General features: G+C 36.5%; 2 protein-coding genes across 3 annotated transcripts in view; both read right to left on the bottom strand.

Moving 5' to 3' along the window:
• ccdc39 (coiled-coil domain containing 39) overlaps positions 1–4,868 on the bottom strand; it is a 33,334-nt gene extending 28,466 nt beyond the window's left edge. For both annotated transcript variants that reach the window (XM_038283555.1, XM_038283554.1), the window contains exons 1-2: positions 4,626–4,868; positions 2,020–2,139 (exon numbers count right to left, since the gene is read on the bottom strand). In XM_038283555.1, the coding sequence (XP_038139483.1) occupies positions 2,020–2,139; positions 4,626–4,751 (246 nt within the window). In that variant the 5' untranslated portion in view covers positions 4,752–4,868. The remainder of the gene's footprint in view (positions 1–2,019; positions 2,140–4,625) is intronic.
• Positions 4,869–5,755: 887 nt separating this feature from the next.
• dcun1d1 (DCN1, defective in cullin neddylation 1, domain containing 1 (S. cerevisiae)) lies at positions 5,756–18,552 on the bottom strand. The gene is made up of 7 exons (XM_038283558.1): positions 18,444–18,552; positions 14,462–14,675; positions 10,000–10,168; positions 9,769–9,899; positions 9,596–9,678; positions 6,628–6,724; positions 5,756–6,550 (listed from the first exon to the last, which is right to left on the bottom strand). Exons 1-7 carry the CDS (start codon positions 18,444–18,446, stop codon positions 6,474–6,476), a joined length of 774 nt encoding a protein of 257 aa, XP_038139486.1. The 5' UTR covers positions 18,447–18,552; the 3' UTR covers positions 5,756–6,473.
• Between the last annotated feature and the right edge of the window lie 332 nt (positions 18,553–18,884).

Below are 18,884 nucleotides of genomic sequence, written 5' to 3' on the forward strand. Positions count from 1 at the left end.
GTCCCAGTGCTGTATCTGGTGTTTATCACAGCGCGCTATTATCCAAGTCATCTTGAAAACATTCTTCTTCCAAATGTTGGCTACATATTACGGGTTTTTTCTCTGGCCAGAAGTTCGATGGCAAATCCTCCCTCTTCAAGTTGGCAATCCAACGACCAACCCGTCCGTGGAGGATCAGGAATCAGAAAGGTGGAATAACTCTTTTTTTTTCAACTTTTACCCGATGCATTCCGACATCCAGCTGCCATGCACGTGGGCATTGTCAGTTTCACTATAGCTCTGGTGAATTTCAATGGTGAAGTCCTCTGGAAATCTTCAATAATTGTTGTTGATTTTCGATGTGTCTAGTAGTTCCCATTGATTTTGCTTGTAAAATGGGGAGAATGGCGCTAGGCTTACCGCACCGTGACGTCACTGCTGGAAGATGGCAGGAGGGAGGGGTTACTATGTTTGGGCAAAAATGGCCGCTCCTGGGCTCAGAGATTGCGACAAAAATTATTGTTTCATTTTTTTTTTATTTGAGCAATGCTAAAATACATTAAATTATAGCAAACATATTAGTTTTAGGTATAAATAATGATCCATTTATTAACATTTGTTTTCATTGTGTCATAAGGTTATCTGTCTTAAAGTCGTAGGGAAGCGGCTGTTCCAACTGTTACATTTCTGAATTCTCCCGAGTGGTGCCCGACTTTAAATGAGTGAATAAAGTGAATGTGATTGGTCGATTATCAAGGGGGCGGGATTGTTGTGGCGGAAGGTTCGCAAGCTTTTTGACTGTCGCCGGTTTCTCGGAAGCATCTTGCTAACCAGTTAGCAACTTAGTGCTAGTAGGTTCCCAATGGGAAATTCCATTGGGACCAAGTAGCACTAAATTGGTGACTTAGAAACGACGCTGTCAAGGAACGCTATGGACAGCGGAAACATGCAAGAGGAGGAGAGTTTAGTGTCGGAGGTCGTGGATGAGTCTCCTCCGTCATCCATTTTGTTATTTAGAGGAGGAAAGCGGGGACGAAGATGTTGTGGAAGAGGACGCCAGGGCGGCAGAAGCTTGGTTTGGTGTAGAAGGCTTCCAGCTTCCATGTTTGAGCCCTTGCCTCGCAACGCTGGTAGTTCTGTTAGCTCTACGCCTGCTGAAGACACAGACGTCCATCCCCGTGAACACTGGGACGCAACTCAATGGGAAAGGAAAGGATTCTGATTTCAACCGCTGCGTATATTAGCTGCGACATATGAATCAAGATGCTATGACCGAAAACATTTGATTGACAGATGACCGCTGATATACGATTGGCTGAATTTAGTGTTCAGGCTCACGTAGAACTAACTGGCCTGCATAAAATAACGAAAAGAAACAACTAACTTTTGGAAATTATGGTCTGATAAAGAGTACATTTCTCTATATATGTTTAAGCCAGAATGATTTAAAATTTAAATATGACTTTCCTTCGACTTTAAGAACCTCCCGCCTAAAAAAGAAAATCAACAGCGCATATCAGAGATACGTTAGATTGATGTCAAAATAATAGCCGGTATCTTTACAAAAACCTGTATCGGTTGATCTTTCATAGGAATCTTCCAGATTCCAGGTTATAATTTGATAATCTAGACACATCTGGATCTAAATTCAGATCTATCAGATGGAGAGCACATGTTCTATTGGATTTAGCTCTGAAGTCTGGCAATAGCCCATTTTAAAACTCCCTTCCTTCTTAAAATGATTGACTAGCTAACTTGGATTTAAGACTGGACTCCATGTTATGCTTTAAATTTCAAAATACGTAATCAATTTCTGTTTTTTTGTGTTTTGCAGAAAAACAAATATGAACCATGGATCACTGGGGTCTTCACTAAAATATAACACTAAAGTCCAACAAAGTATTATCTTACTGATATGCAGAGTAATAAAACTGAGTTACTTAATAGAATTTTTCTATCGAAATGTACAGATTATACATCAGAGTTGTAAAATTATCAGCCACAAATAAACAGACATACATTTGTTTCCAAAACACTCACCTCAGTGTCAGCCAGTTGTACCTTCATACGTTTGAGTTTTTCAGTCGTCTGCTCCTGTAGCTCTACTGTTTCCTTTTTAGAGTTGTGCTGATGCAGAAGCTTCATCTGTGCTTCATGAACCTGTTGAGATAAGGATACCAACAAATCAGTAGAGGAATGAGTGCAACAACCACAACCAATCTAGAATCTACGGAGCCCCTCTGATGACATGGTCAAAAAAAATTTTAATTGTGGCCACGAAGTAGTATTTCGTGCGCACGATGTAGTATTTCGCGGCCACGCAATAAGTATAACGTGCGCACGAAATACTACTTCGTGGGCACGCAATAAGTTTATCGTGCGCACGAAATACTTATTAATAATATTAATATCATTCCTGGGCAACTGGGTAAGCAAATCGAGTGCACCCTCTAAGGTCTAAGGCGCGCTCAATTTGCTTACCCAGTCGGTCTCCGCCAGTCACGTGACATTTGTTGCTAAGACGCCATTTTAGGTGGAAAAGGCGTAGTGTAAACAACCGCAGCATAGCTAAACGAAGGACTAAAGGCCAGTTTACATAGCAGCCTGTCCAAGATAAGTCATTACAGTTAACATAAGCCTGAAAACAGGGGCGGATTTATTGATATTATTAATAAGTATTTCGTGCGCACGTTAAACTTATTGCGTGGCCACGAAATAGTATTTCGTGCGCACGTTAAACTTATTGCGTGGCCACGAAGTAGTATTTCGTGCGCACGTTATACTTATTGCGTGGCCGCGAAATACTACTTCGTGCGCACGAAATACTACTTCGTGGCCACAATAAAAAAATTTTTTTGACCATGTCATCAGAGGGGCTCCGTAAGAATCCATCAAGCGGCCATTTGCCAAAAATATTACACAGATGGAGCAAAGAATTCTCTTCGAACTCACATTCTCCAGATTTGTTTTTTTTTTTTATATCGTTTCAGTACTAGGAAGGATACACTTTAAACTTTCGTCCATTTTCTGACACACTTGTCCCAGCTGGGGTCGCAAGGGGTACTGGTGCCCATCTCCAGTTGTCAATGGGCAAGAGGCGGGGTCCACCCTGGACGGGTCGCCGGTCTGTTGCAGACTTTAAACTTTCAGAACAACCTTAATTTTTTGGCCACAGACTCAGCAGTATTATATTTTAATAAGAAAAATATATTTATTTTACTGCATATGAGAAAAAAAAACAGTTACTGTTAAAATCTTTAACTAGACCAGGGATCTTTAACGTTTTCCAGACTGATGGTTAGATGGAGCGGGGACCCCCTAATTATATATATTGTATGAAATTGTGTTATATATAATTGATCCTATAGTCACTCTATTACAGATGGAATAATGTAACTAAGGGTAATTTATCCCTGGGATTATTAAAGTATTTCTGATTCCTGGTTGATGGGACGGGTGTTGTGAATGAAAAGGTGTCCAGCTTGAAAGAGCTCCTGTGTGTTTCTGAATGTGTGCATTGATGACTGAAAGACATCTTCTGCCTCCATTTATCTGGATTACAGTGTTTTAAATTCATGTTAATGTGCTTTAAAGACATTTAAAGACTAAATATATAGTTTGCAAATTAAATATTTAGTTTTTAAATAAGTATTTAGCTCCAAATTAAATCTTAAGTTTGATAAATAAATATTTAACTACAAACTAAATATCTAGTTTGCAAATTAAGTATTTAGTTTTTATTTGAATATTTAGCTCCAAGCTAAATATTTAGTTTGGTAATTAAATATTTAGGTTTTAAATAAATATTTAGATCCAAACTAAATAATCAGTTTGCAAATTAAATATTTAGCTCCAAATTAAATCTTTAGATTGATAAATAAATATTTAACTCCAAACTAAATATCTATTTTGCAAATTAAATATTTAGTTTGGAAATTAAATATTTAGTTTTTAAATAAATATTTAGCTCCAAATTAAATATTAAGTTTGCAAACTAAATATTTAGTTTTAAGATAAATATTTACCTCCAAACTAAATAATCAGTTTGCAAATTAAATATTTAGCTCCAAATTAAATCTTTAGATTGATAAATAAATATTTAGCTCCAAGCTTATTATTTAGTTTGCAAATTAAATATTTAGTTTTAAATGAATATTTAGCTCCAAATTAAATATTTAGTTTGCAAATTAAATATTTAGGTTTTAATAAATATTTAGCTCCAAAATAAAATAATCAGTTTGCAAATTAAATATTTAGTTTGGAGCTAACTATTGAATTTGCAAAGTAAATATTTAGTTTATTTTTAGCTCCAAACTAAACATTTATTTGACAAAGTAAGGTTTTTTAAATGAATGACTGACATGGTGAAAAAATAAATAACCGCCTGCATTTTCTCTTAAAACAAGCTAAATAATCATAAATATTGCTCCTACTTTTTGACTGCTTATCTGCACAAACGGCGCCCCATAGAGTACAGTAAAGCAGCTCTCTGCCAGCAGACGCGGCTCCTTTGATGCTCCTAAAGCGAGTCTGAGCATTAAATTGAAGCAGCAGAAGTTTTTTTGCTGCTTCCAGCGGATACGGTCTAAATGTAGCATCTCGACTGGACATGAACGAGCGCTGCCCGGGTAGCTAATGTGAGTTACCGTCTCCATCAGGTCTTTGGTGTAAGGGTCGAGTGCAGGAGAAGCATAGCGAGGATCCCAGCCTATTTCACTCAATAATAGTTCTAGCTCGGTGTCCTCAATGCCAGGAAGGTGAAAAGCCGCCATTTTCTGCCCTTCTTCACAAAAAAACACAACAAAAAAAAAATTACTGAAACGTCCTGAAACAAGAAAAGAGCAGAGAGTCCTTTCTCTTGTTGATAAAGGCGGTTACTGGTTGCCCGTAGCAACCGCACCTGCTTGTTAACGGTCGCCACAAGAGGGCAGCGCGCGACCGGAAACCAGCTCCAAGCAAAGATTTAGGCTCCAGAGATTCTTCTCTGCAGCTTCTGAGGAGGGTTAGAGCATTCTTTGTTGATACATTTTTTTAAAGCACACAGATGCAAAGAAGACTTATGGAAGCCCGTTTCCGCTACATCAAAGTAAAAAATGCCAAATAGAAAGACATAATTATGAGATTCAAAGTCATAATTTCGAGTTTGAAAATCATAAATATGAAATAAAAAAATCATAATTATGAGATATTCAACTTCCAAACTATATATTTCATAATTATTAGTTTTAGTGTTCATAATTATAGTATTAGTGTTTGCAGTGTCCATATTATCTGTAAAACTCCCTGCATAATTATAATAAAGCAACTTATATGCATAAAAAAGTGGAACACTATGGCCGATAGCCCTACTGCTCCACTTGTGAAAGTAAAATCTGTTGGGCTCTTTTTGGCATCAAGACAATTGCAAGATCTTGCAAAACTATTGCGGGATCTTGCAAAAGTATTGCGAGATTTTGCAATACTTTTGAGAGATCCCACAATAGTTTTGCAAGATCTTGCAAAAGTATGGCGGGATCTCGCAAAAGTTTCTTTTTTGCGAGATCTCCCAAAAGTTTTGCGGGATCTCGCAAAAGTTTATTTTTTGCGAGATCTTGCAATACTTTTGCAAGATCCTGCACTACTTTTGCGAGATCTTGCGAAACTATTGCGGGATCTCGCAAAACTATTGCAGGATCTCGCAAAAGTTCTTTTTTCCCCTCCATGTCCCTTTAGGGGCTCCGTAGTAACCCTTATTACCAGTTTAAATTGTTTGAACAATTAAATCTTAGACTTTAACTTAGACAATAACCTTCTGTTTATTAATGACATTATCATTCATACATACACATATGTAAGCTTGTAATAACATCCAAAACAAACTGAAATAAAGACCATAATTCAATTAAATTAATACTGAACAATGAAACAGTCTTGATATTCCATATTTTTCACCTCTAAATGAATCTATTGATCTTAAAAGACAATATCCACAGAGTAAATCTTGCAGGTTTTATATTTCAAGAATTTATTTTGAAAGGACAAATAATGAAGCAAACATCCTAAACCCAAAGCTCTTAAAAAACAACAAAAAACAAAGATTAAAGACACTAAAGCAAATGGAAACTTTTATTTTTCCTTAACAATTCTGTTTTAAAAATCCCAGTGTTTTAAACTGGCCTGACACACATCATGATACATCATGATAGATGCAAAAAAAGATTTGTATTAAAATACAATATCCCTTTTAAAAAGCTATGAATTCACATTACACTTCCAGATCACATCCACACGCCTTTAAAGACGACCATTACCAGAAAAACACAAGAGTCAAGATCCTTTCCAGGTGGCTTCTAACATATCAGCACTACAGGCCAAGTCCTCAAACTAGTCAAGCAGAACGTACAGACATGTTTACGTAGTCGCTGTAAAACATTTGAGTCCTGAGTGTTTAAAAGGCATGATGATGACCGTGTGGCGCTCTGCACAGGCCATCCAGTCGTGAAACTCTGCCACCCTTAAACCGCCGTGCTTTTGGTCCCAATGTGCTGCCGTGCAAACTCTACAAAGTCATCAAGAAGGACGGGCCAGGCTCCTGTTGATGAAAACCGAAAGCAGAAAGTGTGACTTTGCAGAACAGTCGAAGTTTTATAAGCGAGCAGTTTGACTGACCTTCTTCGTCGTAATTTGACATGTCGTCAGTGATCATGGTGCTGAAGTCTAGTAACAGATTCCAGGTGTCCTTGGGAATTGATTTTTTGTGGTGCTCCTGTAATCAAATTAGACAAATAAGCAAATATAGAGATTTTTTTTTTTTTTACTGTCTTGATGCCCTGCTTTGATGACACAAAAAAAAGGTCGACAAAGGCCACAGATGCACCACGGACAAGTAATTTACGCAGGCGAAAGAAAAAAATGTTCCAGTTAAACTCCTTCTGTTTTCTTAGTTTATTTCTCCTCAGGCAAACAAACAGAAAAGGACAAACATTTCCTTCATGCTTCTCTTGCGCCGATAAAAAAAAAAAAATACGCCCACCCCACTATTTATAAAAAGTAATTCACCCAAATTTATCAGAACTAACCAGAAATAAGGGAGCATAACTAAATAACCAAAAAAAAAAAACATAACCTCAAAACAGATATCAAACAATAAAGTAGAATAAACTAAGCTGGATTATCCACAAAAATAAGAAACTTTGTTAATTATTAACAAAAAATAAGTGGCTCACAGCTACACTCGTAGTAATCTGGTGGTAAAGTGAGTCTCGCAAAAGACACGAATTTAAAAAATATTTTCGCAATAAGTTGCCTATAAATAAAACCCCAAATAACCAAGATCCATCTTATATCAGAGATCTGATTAGAGATGAGTATTATTACGGATATACAGACACTACTACTCTAAATGATACTCCTCATTGATTCGGTATTTTATCAGTACTCTTATAGATACTTTCTTTTTCTTTTTATAAAAAAATATTAAAAATAATAAGTGCCTGCAGTTTTTTTTTACATTTATAACAAAGTCACATGACATGAATACAAGCAGTACACACACACACATATACAGTGGTGTCAAAAGTACACATATTTGTAACTTAAGTAGAAGTAGAGATACTGCAGTTTAAAAACACTCTGGTAAAAGTATCAACTTGACCTCATTACTCAAGAAAAAGTGAAAAAGTATGTGCTCCAAAAACTACTTAAAGTACAAAAGTAACCTTAAAAAAAACAGCCAGATGCCACTATATGAACTGAAAGCTCAATTTTACGACTATTTCTAAAAATTCTTTGAGATAGGGCCAAGGATGAGGGAGGTCTTGTTGGTCTCCGTCTCCCGATACGCTCTCGCCTGTGTCCGACCTTTCAGACCTTTCAACATCTTTTTCTGAATCCCACATTGTAGCATGGCATAGACAATTCACGTTAGCAGTTTGAAGATCACCTGCTTGCTTCTGATGGTTTCCTTTAGCTAACCAATGACTGTTTGCGTTCTATGACTCATCCAATGACACTAGTTTACACTAGATGTGGGTGGAGCCAATGATCTGAATTGGATGGAGCACATGACGGGAAATAAATATTTAGAAACATTAAACCGAAGCCAAGAGTAACGAATAACGTTTGTTTTAAAAATGTAAGAAATAGAAAGTACAGATACTTGTATAATGAGTAATGAGTAGAAGTCAGAAGTGGGAAGAAAAATAAGTAATGGAGTAAAGTATAGATACCTAAAAAGCGTACTTAAGTACAGTAGCAAAGTATTTATTTTATATATATATCAATAAAACTACAAAACACTACACACACTATTACAGAGGCTAAAATACTTTATCTTGATAAAAAGTATTTTGTATATTTGTAGGAGTGAGGAATATATATAGTTTTGATAATTGAACTTTTATTGATCTCACAATGGAAAAATTCATCCCCTGCATTTAATCCCCATGGGGATCAGTGGGCTGCCATTGTGTGGCGCCTGAGGATCAGTGTGGGGTTACAAAGTTACACTCTAGGTGAGATTTCTTGAATAACTGCTTTTAAACAATAAATGCAAGGAGTAGAGCAAGGAGGTTTCGCATCAAGTATCAATGTATATATATATATATTAGTGCTGTCAAAATTATCGCGTTAACGCGAGGCCATTTTAACGGCGATAATTTTTTTAACGTGAGATTAACGCTATGTGGTTTTATGGTACAATTTTCCAAGTACATCCCGCTGCTGCCTGCGGGAAGGCGGGGCTATTTTCCCCCAGTCTATGCATTTTCCATAGGCTTCGAGAGCGGAGCTCCTCAAGGAAAAAAGAAGCTCATACACTGGGTAGCGCTAGTGCCTTTTCTTTAAGCCCCACCACCAACAAACAAGTTGAGTGTCTGGTAACTAGTAGCAACCTGAAATACGCTGAGAAAACTGATTACTGAGGTGAAATGGAATCTGCTACGGCACTCTTGCTGTCTGTGTACGCCACAGGTCGGTATCGTGTGTGTGTGTGTGTGGGTGGGTGTGTGTGTGGGTGGGTGTGTGTGTCTGTGTGTGTGTTCTCATTTTTGTTAAGAGGCTGAAAAGTAACTTTCTAGAGCATAGACTACCTCCATCTAGTGATGTCGGTCTATTGATTTTGATGTATTGATTGAAAATTGTTCATTATTATCTTGGTTAATTAACATCTAATGTTAACTCTACTACATTTTATAGCAGTAGGGTAAAATGCTTGTCTTTGTTCAAAAGACTGTATTAACTGTAGACTGTCTTTTACATCAGCCTGTTTTCAGGGCCTTTTTTTGGCTACATATTTGTTATTTTTTGCTACATGCCTCCCCATCTTCTTGCCATATGTTTCTATGGCATAAATCAGTGTCTGTGACCTGTTTTCATTTTAAAAAAAGAACATTGGCACAAACCTAGCCTGTATGTATTTTTTGTATGTCATCGAGAGTATTTAAATGATTTTCAATCAGAAAAAAAATTTGCGATTAAAATGCGATTAATCGCGAGTTAACTCAGGCATTGATGCGATTAATCGCGATTAAAAAAATGTAATCGATTGACAGCACTAATATATATATATATATATATATATATATATATATATAGGCTAACACAAAATCCAAATAAAAAGAAGTCAGTGTCAGCTTACGAGTAAAAACTGGTTCCACAAATCCAGGAACTTGAATCTCCCAGCCAGGACTAAATTCCAGTATGCGATCGCCATTTCCAGATCTGCGATAAGAAAGACAAACGGAAACAGTAGCAGGTCAGAATGAATTCACCCTGATCAGCATTGCATGCTGGGAAGTAAAGGACTCTTACCCAAACCCTTCTGACCCGGATTCTTTGCAAAATCAAACGTAAACTGGTAAAAGCCTTTAAATTTTCCGTGATCCTTTAATTCATGCTCCATCTTCGGCAGCTGGCATTTTAGCTTCTCGATGCTGTCGCACCTTAGAAAGCACAAAACAAAATCCTTGTTTTCAGCGTCTCCTGGTTGAAAGATCAAAACATGGAAAAACGCTTAGAGCAAAGACGATAATATATTCTCACCCCAGATCCGTCATGCCTTCTATGAACTCCTGTTTGGAGAATTCGCACTGCGTTGCTGCCCTGAACTTCCAGGCTATCAGAAGGACGCTCATGCTGGCAGGATTCAGACCCAGGTCATCGCAGAACTGCTGGATCCCATCAACGCCTATTTTGTTTTGATCGTGAGGTTCTGAAAGGCAAAAGAAATCAAAGCCAAATGATTCTTAATATGCTGATCAGTACATTACCGTAAATTCCAGACTATAGGGCGCACCTGATTACAAGCCGCACGCTCAAATTTTAGAAAGAAAATCAAATTTGTACTTTTAGAAGCCGCACCGGATTTTAAGCCGCAGGTTTCCCACGTTGTATGAGATATTTACAAATAAAGATATTACACGTGAGCATTTTTTTAACGTTTGATTTAATCCGTATGATAAAACGAACAAATACGGTACATATTATGAATGCTTTTTTTTTTCAAACTACCTGTAACACATTTAAATATACATATGTGTCAGTAACACGCAAATAACGCTGCATATACCGGTACTTTTAATTGAACAACGCACAGAACATTTAACCTGACGTAGTCCTACTCAATTCTAGTCAGAATATGAGTCTGATACTGCTCCATAAAGCTGTGATTATGGGGCGTGTTTCGAACGAACCAGGAAAAAAAAATGCCTCTGCACTCAATTGGATAGACCTAAAAACAATAGGAGCAACGGAGTGCGTGACGTATGTTAAGCGATGCATTTTCAACATGCGTCGCTTTCTTTTCAACAAATGCCTTGATCGCGTTTCTCTGTTCCTCTTTTAAAATTAATTTGCTGTCGATATCTTCTAGAACAGACCTAATAGCAGAATCTACACACCTCAACTCTCCAGCGGCAGCCATTGTTGTTGTCACCCAAGCGCGCTTTGGTGACGTGGTTGATTACGTTACTGTTGATCATCTGTCCATCATCGTATAAAGCCCGCCCTGACAATTCGATTGGCCCGCCAGATATTGTGCTAGCATACTCGCGCTACTATTGAGCAATGCCAGACCGAACTTCCCGACCTCAAACGTTGTGGGCGGGACTAAGTTTGGAATGGCACCCAGGCTACAGAACATTGCAGCCGACTAGGAAAAGTCAATCACTTTCTTCTTCCTCCTGCGCACTAAAACCCTCAAAGTCTGAATGGAACAGCTTCAGGATGCCGTCACTGACTTCAGTCTCATCCTTGTCGCTCTCACTTGAGCACTCGCGCTCCTCTTCATCCCGCAGCAGCCCAGCCTTCCGAAACCCGGCGGTGATGCCGGATGTTTTCACACGGCTCCACGCATTAAGAACTGTGAATACTCATCAATTTTATTGGTCTGTTTTTCGCGCCATCAAAAAAAAAACCTGTATTAACCGCATTGTATTATCGGCCGCAGTGTTCAAACAGCGGGGGAAAAGTAGCGGCTTATAGTCTGGAATTTACGGTAATTAGTCTGACATGTAATGTGTGGATTGCTTGTTTTTTAACCAAATTAAAATAAAAAATGGTGATTTGTGAAACACAATATGAGAAGAACGCAATTTGTAAAAATTTAATTTAAAAATCTAAAATCTATTAAAAAAAATTATAAAATCATACATTTGAAAAAAGTAACTAACATTTGTAAATAAAAAAAAGAAAATGTGAAAAAAAAAAGAAATTGGCCAAGTTTCTGCCAAACCCTTTTTCAAAAATCTTAAGAATTATAAGAATGCTAGCTTCGTCTAGCTTCCAGTCATTCTGGGACAAATGCAGACTATTAAAAGAGGCCATGAAGTCTGTGTCCATGACTTAAAGTAACTGAAAGCTCTGCCTCTCATTCTACTTTTAGAAACTCTGAGAACCATAAGTTCAAGCAGCTAAAGAGGAGAAGCTAAACTAGGTGACATATGATCTTCGCTTCGAATCCCTCATCAGAGCTGCTACTGAAGCAGTCTGCTTAAACTGAGGTCTCTCAGTTCATTTCCTTCTATGAGTTTTATGAAGTAGGGGAAGGAAGTTATCGATTAATTAATTAATCTATAGTGGATTAATTGATCGACGATTAATTTTAGTAGTAATTTTCTCTTATATCAAGATGATCTTTCTATAACATGGCGAATAAAAACAAAAATATAATCATTATAGTTTAACTACCGTGTTTTCCAGACTATAAGCCACTACTTTTCTTTCCATTCCTTTGAACCATGCAGATTATGAGAAGGTGCAGCTTTTCTGTGGACTTAAACATGGCTGGTAGTTCCGGCGCACATCTAGCAGTCTTTTCCAAACCATAAAAACTCAATCTTTTCATTATGGTTAAACATAAATACTGCTCTCCGCACCGTCATCTGCAATGGTTGTTGTTTTTCTTGCCACTTCTGCGTAGCAAGACGCATAATAGTGACGTTTGTCGGGTATTAATGACGTTCAGGTTGGATGAATCTGACCTGGCTGTCCAAACACAGGTCGCATTTGAAAAGATCAGATTCAGAACCACAAAGCCAAGTGGCCTGGGTTGGATTGGAAAAAAAATAGGATCTGTGTTGTTCAGACAGCCATGAAAAGATCGGATCCAGGTTGCATATGGGCCAAAAAAATCGGTTTTGGGTCACTTCAGGCTGCAGTGTGAACGTAGCCTTTGAGACGGCTTCACAGTTGCGTCTCCAGTCTAGTTTGTTGTCCAGGAGAACACCGAGGTATTTGTACTCCTCCACTACCTCCACTTCCTCTCCCATGATGTGAACAGGTTTCAACTTGTATCAAATCGTACCCTTTGTTTTGTTGACATTCAGGATCAGATTGTTGTTTCCACACCACATCCAAAGCGGAGTGGTGGCCTATTGTTTAGGGCATTGCGCTTGGAATCCAGAGGTTCTGAGGTTGAGCCCAACTCCCACAGACTGCCACTCTGGGTCTCGGAGCAAGACCCTTAACCCCACACTACTCCCCAAAGGGATTGGTTAAATGCAGAGAGGGAATTTCTTTCTTTGCTTTGTGAAGTTGAATTTGAATTCAAATGACACAAAGCAGTTGTTCACCAGCTCTCTGTACTCAGCTTCTTGTCCATCGTTGATGCACGCTGTATTATAGGCCGCAATGTTTAAACAGTGGGAAAAAAGTAGCGGCTTATAGTCCAGAATTTACGGTAATTAGTCTGACATGTAATGTTTGGATTGCTTGTTTTTTAACCAAATTAAAATAAAAAATGGTGATTTGTGAAACACAATCTATTAAATAGATTAAAATCTATTAAAAAATTATAAAATCATACATTTGAAAAAAAGTAACTAACATTTGTAAAAAAAAAAAAAAGAAAAAAAAAAGAAATTGGCCTTTTTTTTTTTAAATCTTACTATAAGAATGCTAGCTTCGTCTAGCTTTCAGTCATTCTGGGACAGTGACTGCAGAGTCCTCCCAGTATTTCTGCAGATGACATGACTCTGTATGGTACTGGAACTCAAACACGTACAGAGTAAAAAGGAATGGAGAGAGTACCGTCCCCTGTGGTGCTCCTGTGCTGCTGACTACTTGATAAGACAGCTGATCCTTCAGTCTAACAAACTGTGTCCTGTTTGTTAGGTTCCTAATTTGACTACTTCTTAATATTTTCAGATAGAGGAGCCGCAGCATTTATCGTGCAATTTCTAGAAGATTTTTTACAGAATGAAAAACCTGGTTAAACTAAAAATATTCCGCTTGAGGAGTTCTGGATAGAACACAATTATGGACAAAAGAATTTATTTTTATCTTAAATTCAAAAGATGCATTTATTTTAGTTTTCATTACAATTTTGGTTAGATTAAATTAGATGAGCTTTATTGATCTCACAGCGGAGAAATTCAATTGTCACATATTGGCATAGAAGTCAAAGGTGCAAACAAGGAGGAAAAAGGTACATTAAGAATAAACAATAAACAATATATATATATATACAGTATATCAATGTAAATAAGGATGAAGGTGCAAGTGTACATGTATCGCACACAATGAAAATAAAAATAAAAATAAGAAATAAAGAAATAAGAGATAAAAAATAAAAATATGTACAATCCGGATGGCTTATATACAGCTGGATTTACTTTTACGTTGAAGTGTATTAGGTAAGGAGCAACAGTGAGGTAGTGGTATGACTATTCTATTCACATATTGATGGTATGGTATGGTATAGTTACTGCTATGTCAGCTAAAGGCTATTTTAGAGTCTCTATAGTTCAGTTAAAAATGAATTGATTACAGAATTAGTTGAAGATTATCTCAATAACTGATTAATCCAGACTAATTGTTTCAACTTTTCTGATGTTTCAGCTGACTGCCCTCTGATTGAGCTCAATCAGCGGACTGCGACTGCTTGTTGTCACAGACTGAAAAAACTTCTGCAAATTAAAAAGGATTCCCGTATAAACAACAAATGTTATTTCTCTATAGAATAAAAAGGAAACAAACATGGAGATGAGAAGTGTCTGTTCTTTACCTCTGTATCGGTTGTACAGCTGCTCAAGCTTCTTCTTGTCTAAAGCCCCCTTAACATTTGAGACGTAGAGCTCCGGATTCTGGAAAAACTTGTCGGTGGCGACGTCTAGCTTCCAGTCATTCTGGGACAAGCAGGTTACAGCCGTCTTCTCATTAGTTTGAGTGAAAATGATAAACTGTCGAACTTTATCCTTCTGAAAGGACTTCAGCTTGTTCTGCGTGAAGAAATGAGACGACAAAAAGTGTTAGCTCTACAGAACGAGCGATTTGGGTTTTTTAAGAATGATGCTGCTACGATTATTTTGACAAGTCTAAATGATATCTGTCCAGCCGTTATATTGCTTTTTCTTCCTCTATTCATGAGCTTCATATTAGGGATGCACGATATAATCGGCCCCCTATCGGTATCGGCCTGTATCGGCCTTAAAACTGAATATCGGACATCGGCCACCCCACCGATATTTAACCCGATATTTGATCAGCTTCTGAGTTTCTAAAGTCTAAAAAAAAAAACAAAAAAAAAAACATACTACTTCTTCTTCTTCCTCAAAAGCTTCTTTTTTATAGACTTAAAAACTTCTAAAGACGAGGGAAAAAATATTGATACATTAATATATCACAATATCTTCATATGCTGATATATTGCCATTTAAAAACACCATATCAATCTCTTTTACTAATGAAATATTGCTATATGTCATCGTTATGCTACGAAATCCCCCGAAAATTCACAAAATGTTGCCATATTTTTATATGTTGATATATTGACGCGGTATCGATCTATTTTACTAACAAAATCTCACAAGAATTTGCGAAATATCACGAGAGTTTGTAACAGAACGATGAAATTTCACGAGATTTTGAAAGTAAAATAGATCGCTACCGCGTTTTTAAAAATCTATTTGATATCAGCATATGAAAATATATTTGATTATATTATTTTTTTTAAAGTGTCAGAAATGGATAACAAAACTGCTATTTTCAAAGACTACTATTTTTGTCCAGCTTTAACATCGGTATCGATATCGGTTATCGGCTACATGAGTTTTAAAATATCGGCATATCGGATATCGGCCAAAATCCCAATATCGTGCATCCCTACTTCATATTGTATGAGGGCATGGCAGCTGATTTCAACTCAACATTTCTTACGCCATAGATGTTGAGCAAAAAAACACAAAATGCAAAGTTTGTCTGAAACTTGGATCCAACATCCAACCTTTTCCACCACCTACAGCACAACCACACTGATGAGTTCAAAAATTGGTCAAAAAGCTCCATTACGTTTGTGCAAAAACGTTTTCAAGAGAGGAAACCTTTTTCTCCTTTTCAATGAGACATTGTTGAATATTTAAAACTGAACGATTACAAGACTTTAATACTTAATTCAAACTTGCTGTTATAGATTCTCAGTCATCTAGATCATAGTTGTTCTAAAAAAGTTGAAAAAACATCTAGGAAGCTTTTTCAAATCAAATCTATAATCTTACTCTATAAAGCCTTGAACTCAACGCTATTTCTGACATTTTGATTTGAAAAAGCTTCCTGGATGGGAAGAGAAACGACTTCAAACTTGGAAACAAAGTCCAGCGGATTGTTTTTTTTATTTTTTTTTGGATGATTTAATTCAAAGTAATATGTATTTGATTTGTTCAATAAATAAATAAAAAAAATAGGTCAGCTGCATTTCCTAAATATGCCATTATTTTCAGATAGAGGAGCTGCAGCATTTATTGTGCAATTATTGTTATCAAGTGTTAATTAATTCCTAATTTTATATTTTTGTATTATTTAGAGAGTTTATTTACAGGTTAATAAGTGTTGATCCTATTTCTTTGTTTTCTTATTTTTCTTATTTATTTTATTTATATTTTGTTCTGAGGTATGACAGGAAGTGATGTGGATCAGTCCACTTTCCATAAGCGTAGGGGCCTGGGAAAGGACCAGCAGGCATTTTAGGTTTGGGCCTACGGTTTTTTACCAGAGCAAGAGATGTAGGACAAAGGAAAAGTTTGTACTCTTTAATTGTTGGCTGAAATAGAAAATAAACCATCCAGAACGATCATCCAGCTTGGACACGGAACCGTCTTTTTGCCTGCGTATAGAAACTTGACCCCAGTGTCTTAGTAGTGGCCCTAAAGGAACTTTAATTGGATGTTTGGCTTGGCCAACAATCACCACTACACATTTCATCAGTAACATATGCTCAGTGCTCACACACCACAATTTGAATGTCCCACTTTTAAACAAACGTATATACAAACTGTGATTTGTGGGTCAATTCCAACATATAGATACCTCAGATGCCAGAACTTTAGGCTTCAAAATCCATTTTTAAATTCTAATTTGGATACTTCAGTGGTTTTAGGAAATGCATGTTAACAAGAAAATTGCCTAAATGCAGACATTTGATGGGAACTACTTTTTCTTCTGTCTGGTAAATGTGTATTGTGTCAAACAGAAAAGTTTGTGTAGATATCAAAGTATGTACATATTCCTGCCTTATCTAATTAAGATTTTTTTTTTTCTTTCAAGAACACACTTTTGTAATTCATATTTGTCCAAAAATAGGAAAGAGGTTGAAGTGATCTAGGCCTATCCCCTTGCATTCATTTCAACCCAAAAAATAAATCTGTAGGACAATTTAAAGAGACTCCCACACCATATCAAACAACACTATTAAATTTCCGTTGTTTCAAATAAAGAAAAGGAAAATAAACCACAACAGAAAAGACAGCAACAGAGTTAATTTCTCATTTAGTTTCAGAGCTGTATGTATCTAGCATTCTACTCTGAAATCCTTTTAAATCTTACCATTGAACTACATGTTTTCATTTCATCACTAGATTTATTTCATAATTTAACTCCCTTAGTTGACAGAGAGTGATGCTTTGAAGGGAAAATGTACATGCCCTTATCTTAAACAAAATCTGTACACTTTTTTGTGGTACTATTTGATGTATCAGTTAACTAAATCTCTAAATTTTACTGCTTTAAGTTTAATTCAGAGTTGGTTTGTTGGCTGTCTGTAATCAGACTTACATACTTTGTGTTGTTTCTATAAGATGTAAAAAAAAAACAAACAAACAAATATTTAGATATTTGGAAGGAAAATTCAATTAGAGTCACCCAATATTATTCATTAGTGTTTTTCAGACATGGCACCTCATTTTTTCTGTTGTGGACGCCTTTCTGCTCAAGCAGATAAATGCTTTCCTCCCCATCAGCCACTTAGGGCTGCAGAAGTCTGTTAAACACCAGTTTACTGAGGCAGGGAAACCCCTAAACATGCAGGACAGGTCTGAAAACCACTGTTATAGAGCGGTTAGATTATTTGGTACATTCAACAAAAACATTGGGCTTGTTTGCAAAAAAAAAAAAAAAAAGTATTTTACTATTGGATTGGAGGAATCAAACATATTTGGGAAGATGGTTAAAAGGGAAAAAATCTTTTAACACTGATATGAGTCAGTTCCTTTAAGATCGAAAATAGGGATAAAAGCTCAGTGCAAAAATTGACAGCCCCTTTATAAATATGTACTGACTGTGGCTTAGTGAGAAGAATAAAAAAACAATAAAATAATCACCTATGATTTAATGGTTAATAATATAACTATTTATGTACGTTGCTTCGTTTTTAGCACAAAGAGATTAGCAATCATATCTAACAAGTGCATTCACTTCCCATTTTAATTAGAGCCCACTTTATGGCAAACCTTATTCGATCATTTGCCTTAAACAGAAATTATCTTTTTGTCCATTCATAGCAGCGACATCATCATAGGTGTGTTTTTAATTGATATATTTAAGAAGAGCCAAATGGCTTGGCATTTCCTTTCACTCAGCAGCTAACTAAACATTAAATGCTGAGCTAATGCTAACCTCGCACGAGCTAAAACATTTATTCTATTGACTCGACAGTTTCTCTACATGAAAACCGCTGGTATTCTAATAACTAACCCGAAAAGACAACAATTTCTTACCATGTTTGCCTCGAAAAGGCTTAATATTTCGTTTCCATCCAGCTAACGAAATAAGTTTATACACTTTAAACAAGCCTTTTTTGCTTCCGGTTGCAACACGACACTTCACAATAAAAGTAGAACACAACACACCCGTGACAAACGTCAAACTTTATTTATTTATTTTTTGTTTTATTATATTTTTCACTTGATGGATTTGTGTAGTGGTTTAGCTAAGAAATATTAGTTGAATTCTAATTGTTTTTGTTAAAACATTAAAGCGTTGTAAAACAGGCCGGAAGTATCGATGGTGCGTTCAATGTTTACTCGGAGCTTACGTCTGAAAGCATTTATTTTATTGGAGTACATACCTGTATATACTTCACTATGTAAATAAAAATAATAATAATAAAAAACTCAATTATATTATGATATTATATAAACCGCCCTTCTGGCAGTTTA

The sequence above is a fragment of the Cyprinodon tularosa genome, unplaced genomic scaffold (genome assembly GCF_016077235.1).
Source record: "Cyprinodon tularosa strain WSP-4 unplaced genomic scaffold, ASM1607723v1 ctg195, whole genome shotgun sequence".
NCBI lineage: Eukaryota > Metazoa > Chordata > Actinopteri > Cyprinodontiformes > Cyprinodontidae > Cyprinodon > Cyprinodon tularosa.

What these genes read in the sequence shown, in the direction of transcription:
- dcun1d1 (XM_038283558.1), bottom strand. An exon ending in GCTGTACAACCGATACAGAG is followed by an intron (nt 10,169 to 14,461) that starts GTAAAGAACAGA and finishes TTTGCCTTTCAG; the next exon opens with AACCTCACGATCAAAACAAA. An exon ending in TCCGGGTCAGAAGGGTTTGG is followed by an intron (nt 9,679 to 9,768) that starts GTAAGAGTCCTT and finishes TTCTTATCGCAG; the next exon opens with ATCTGGAAATGGCGATCGCA.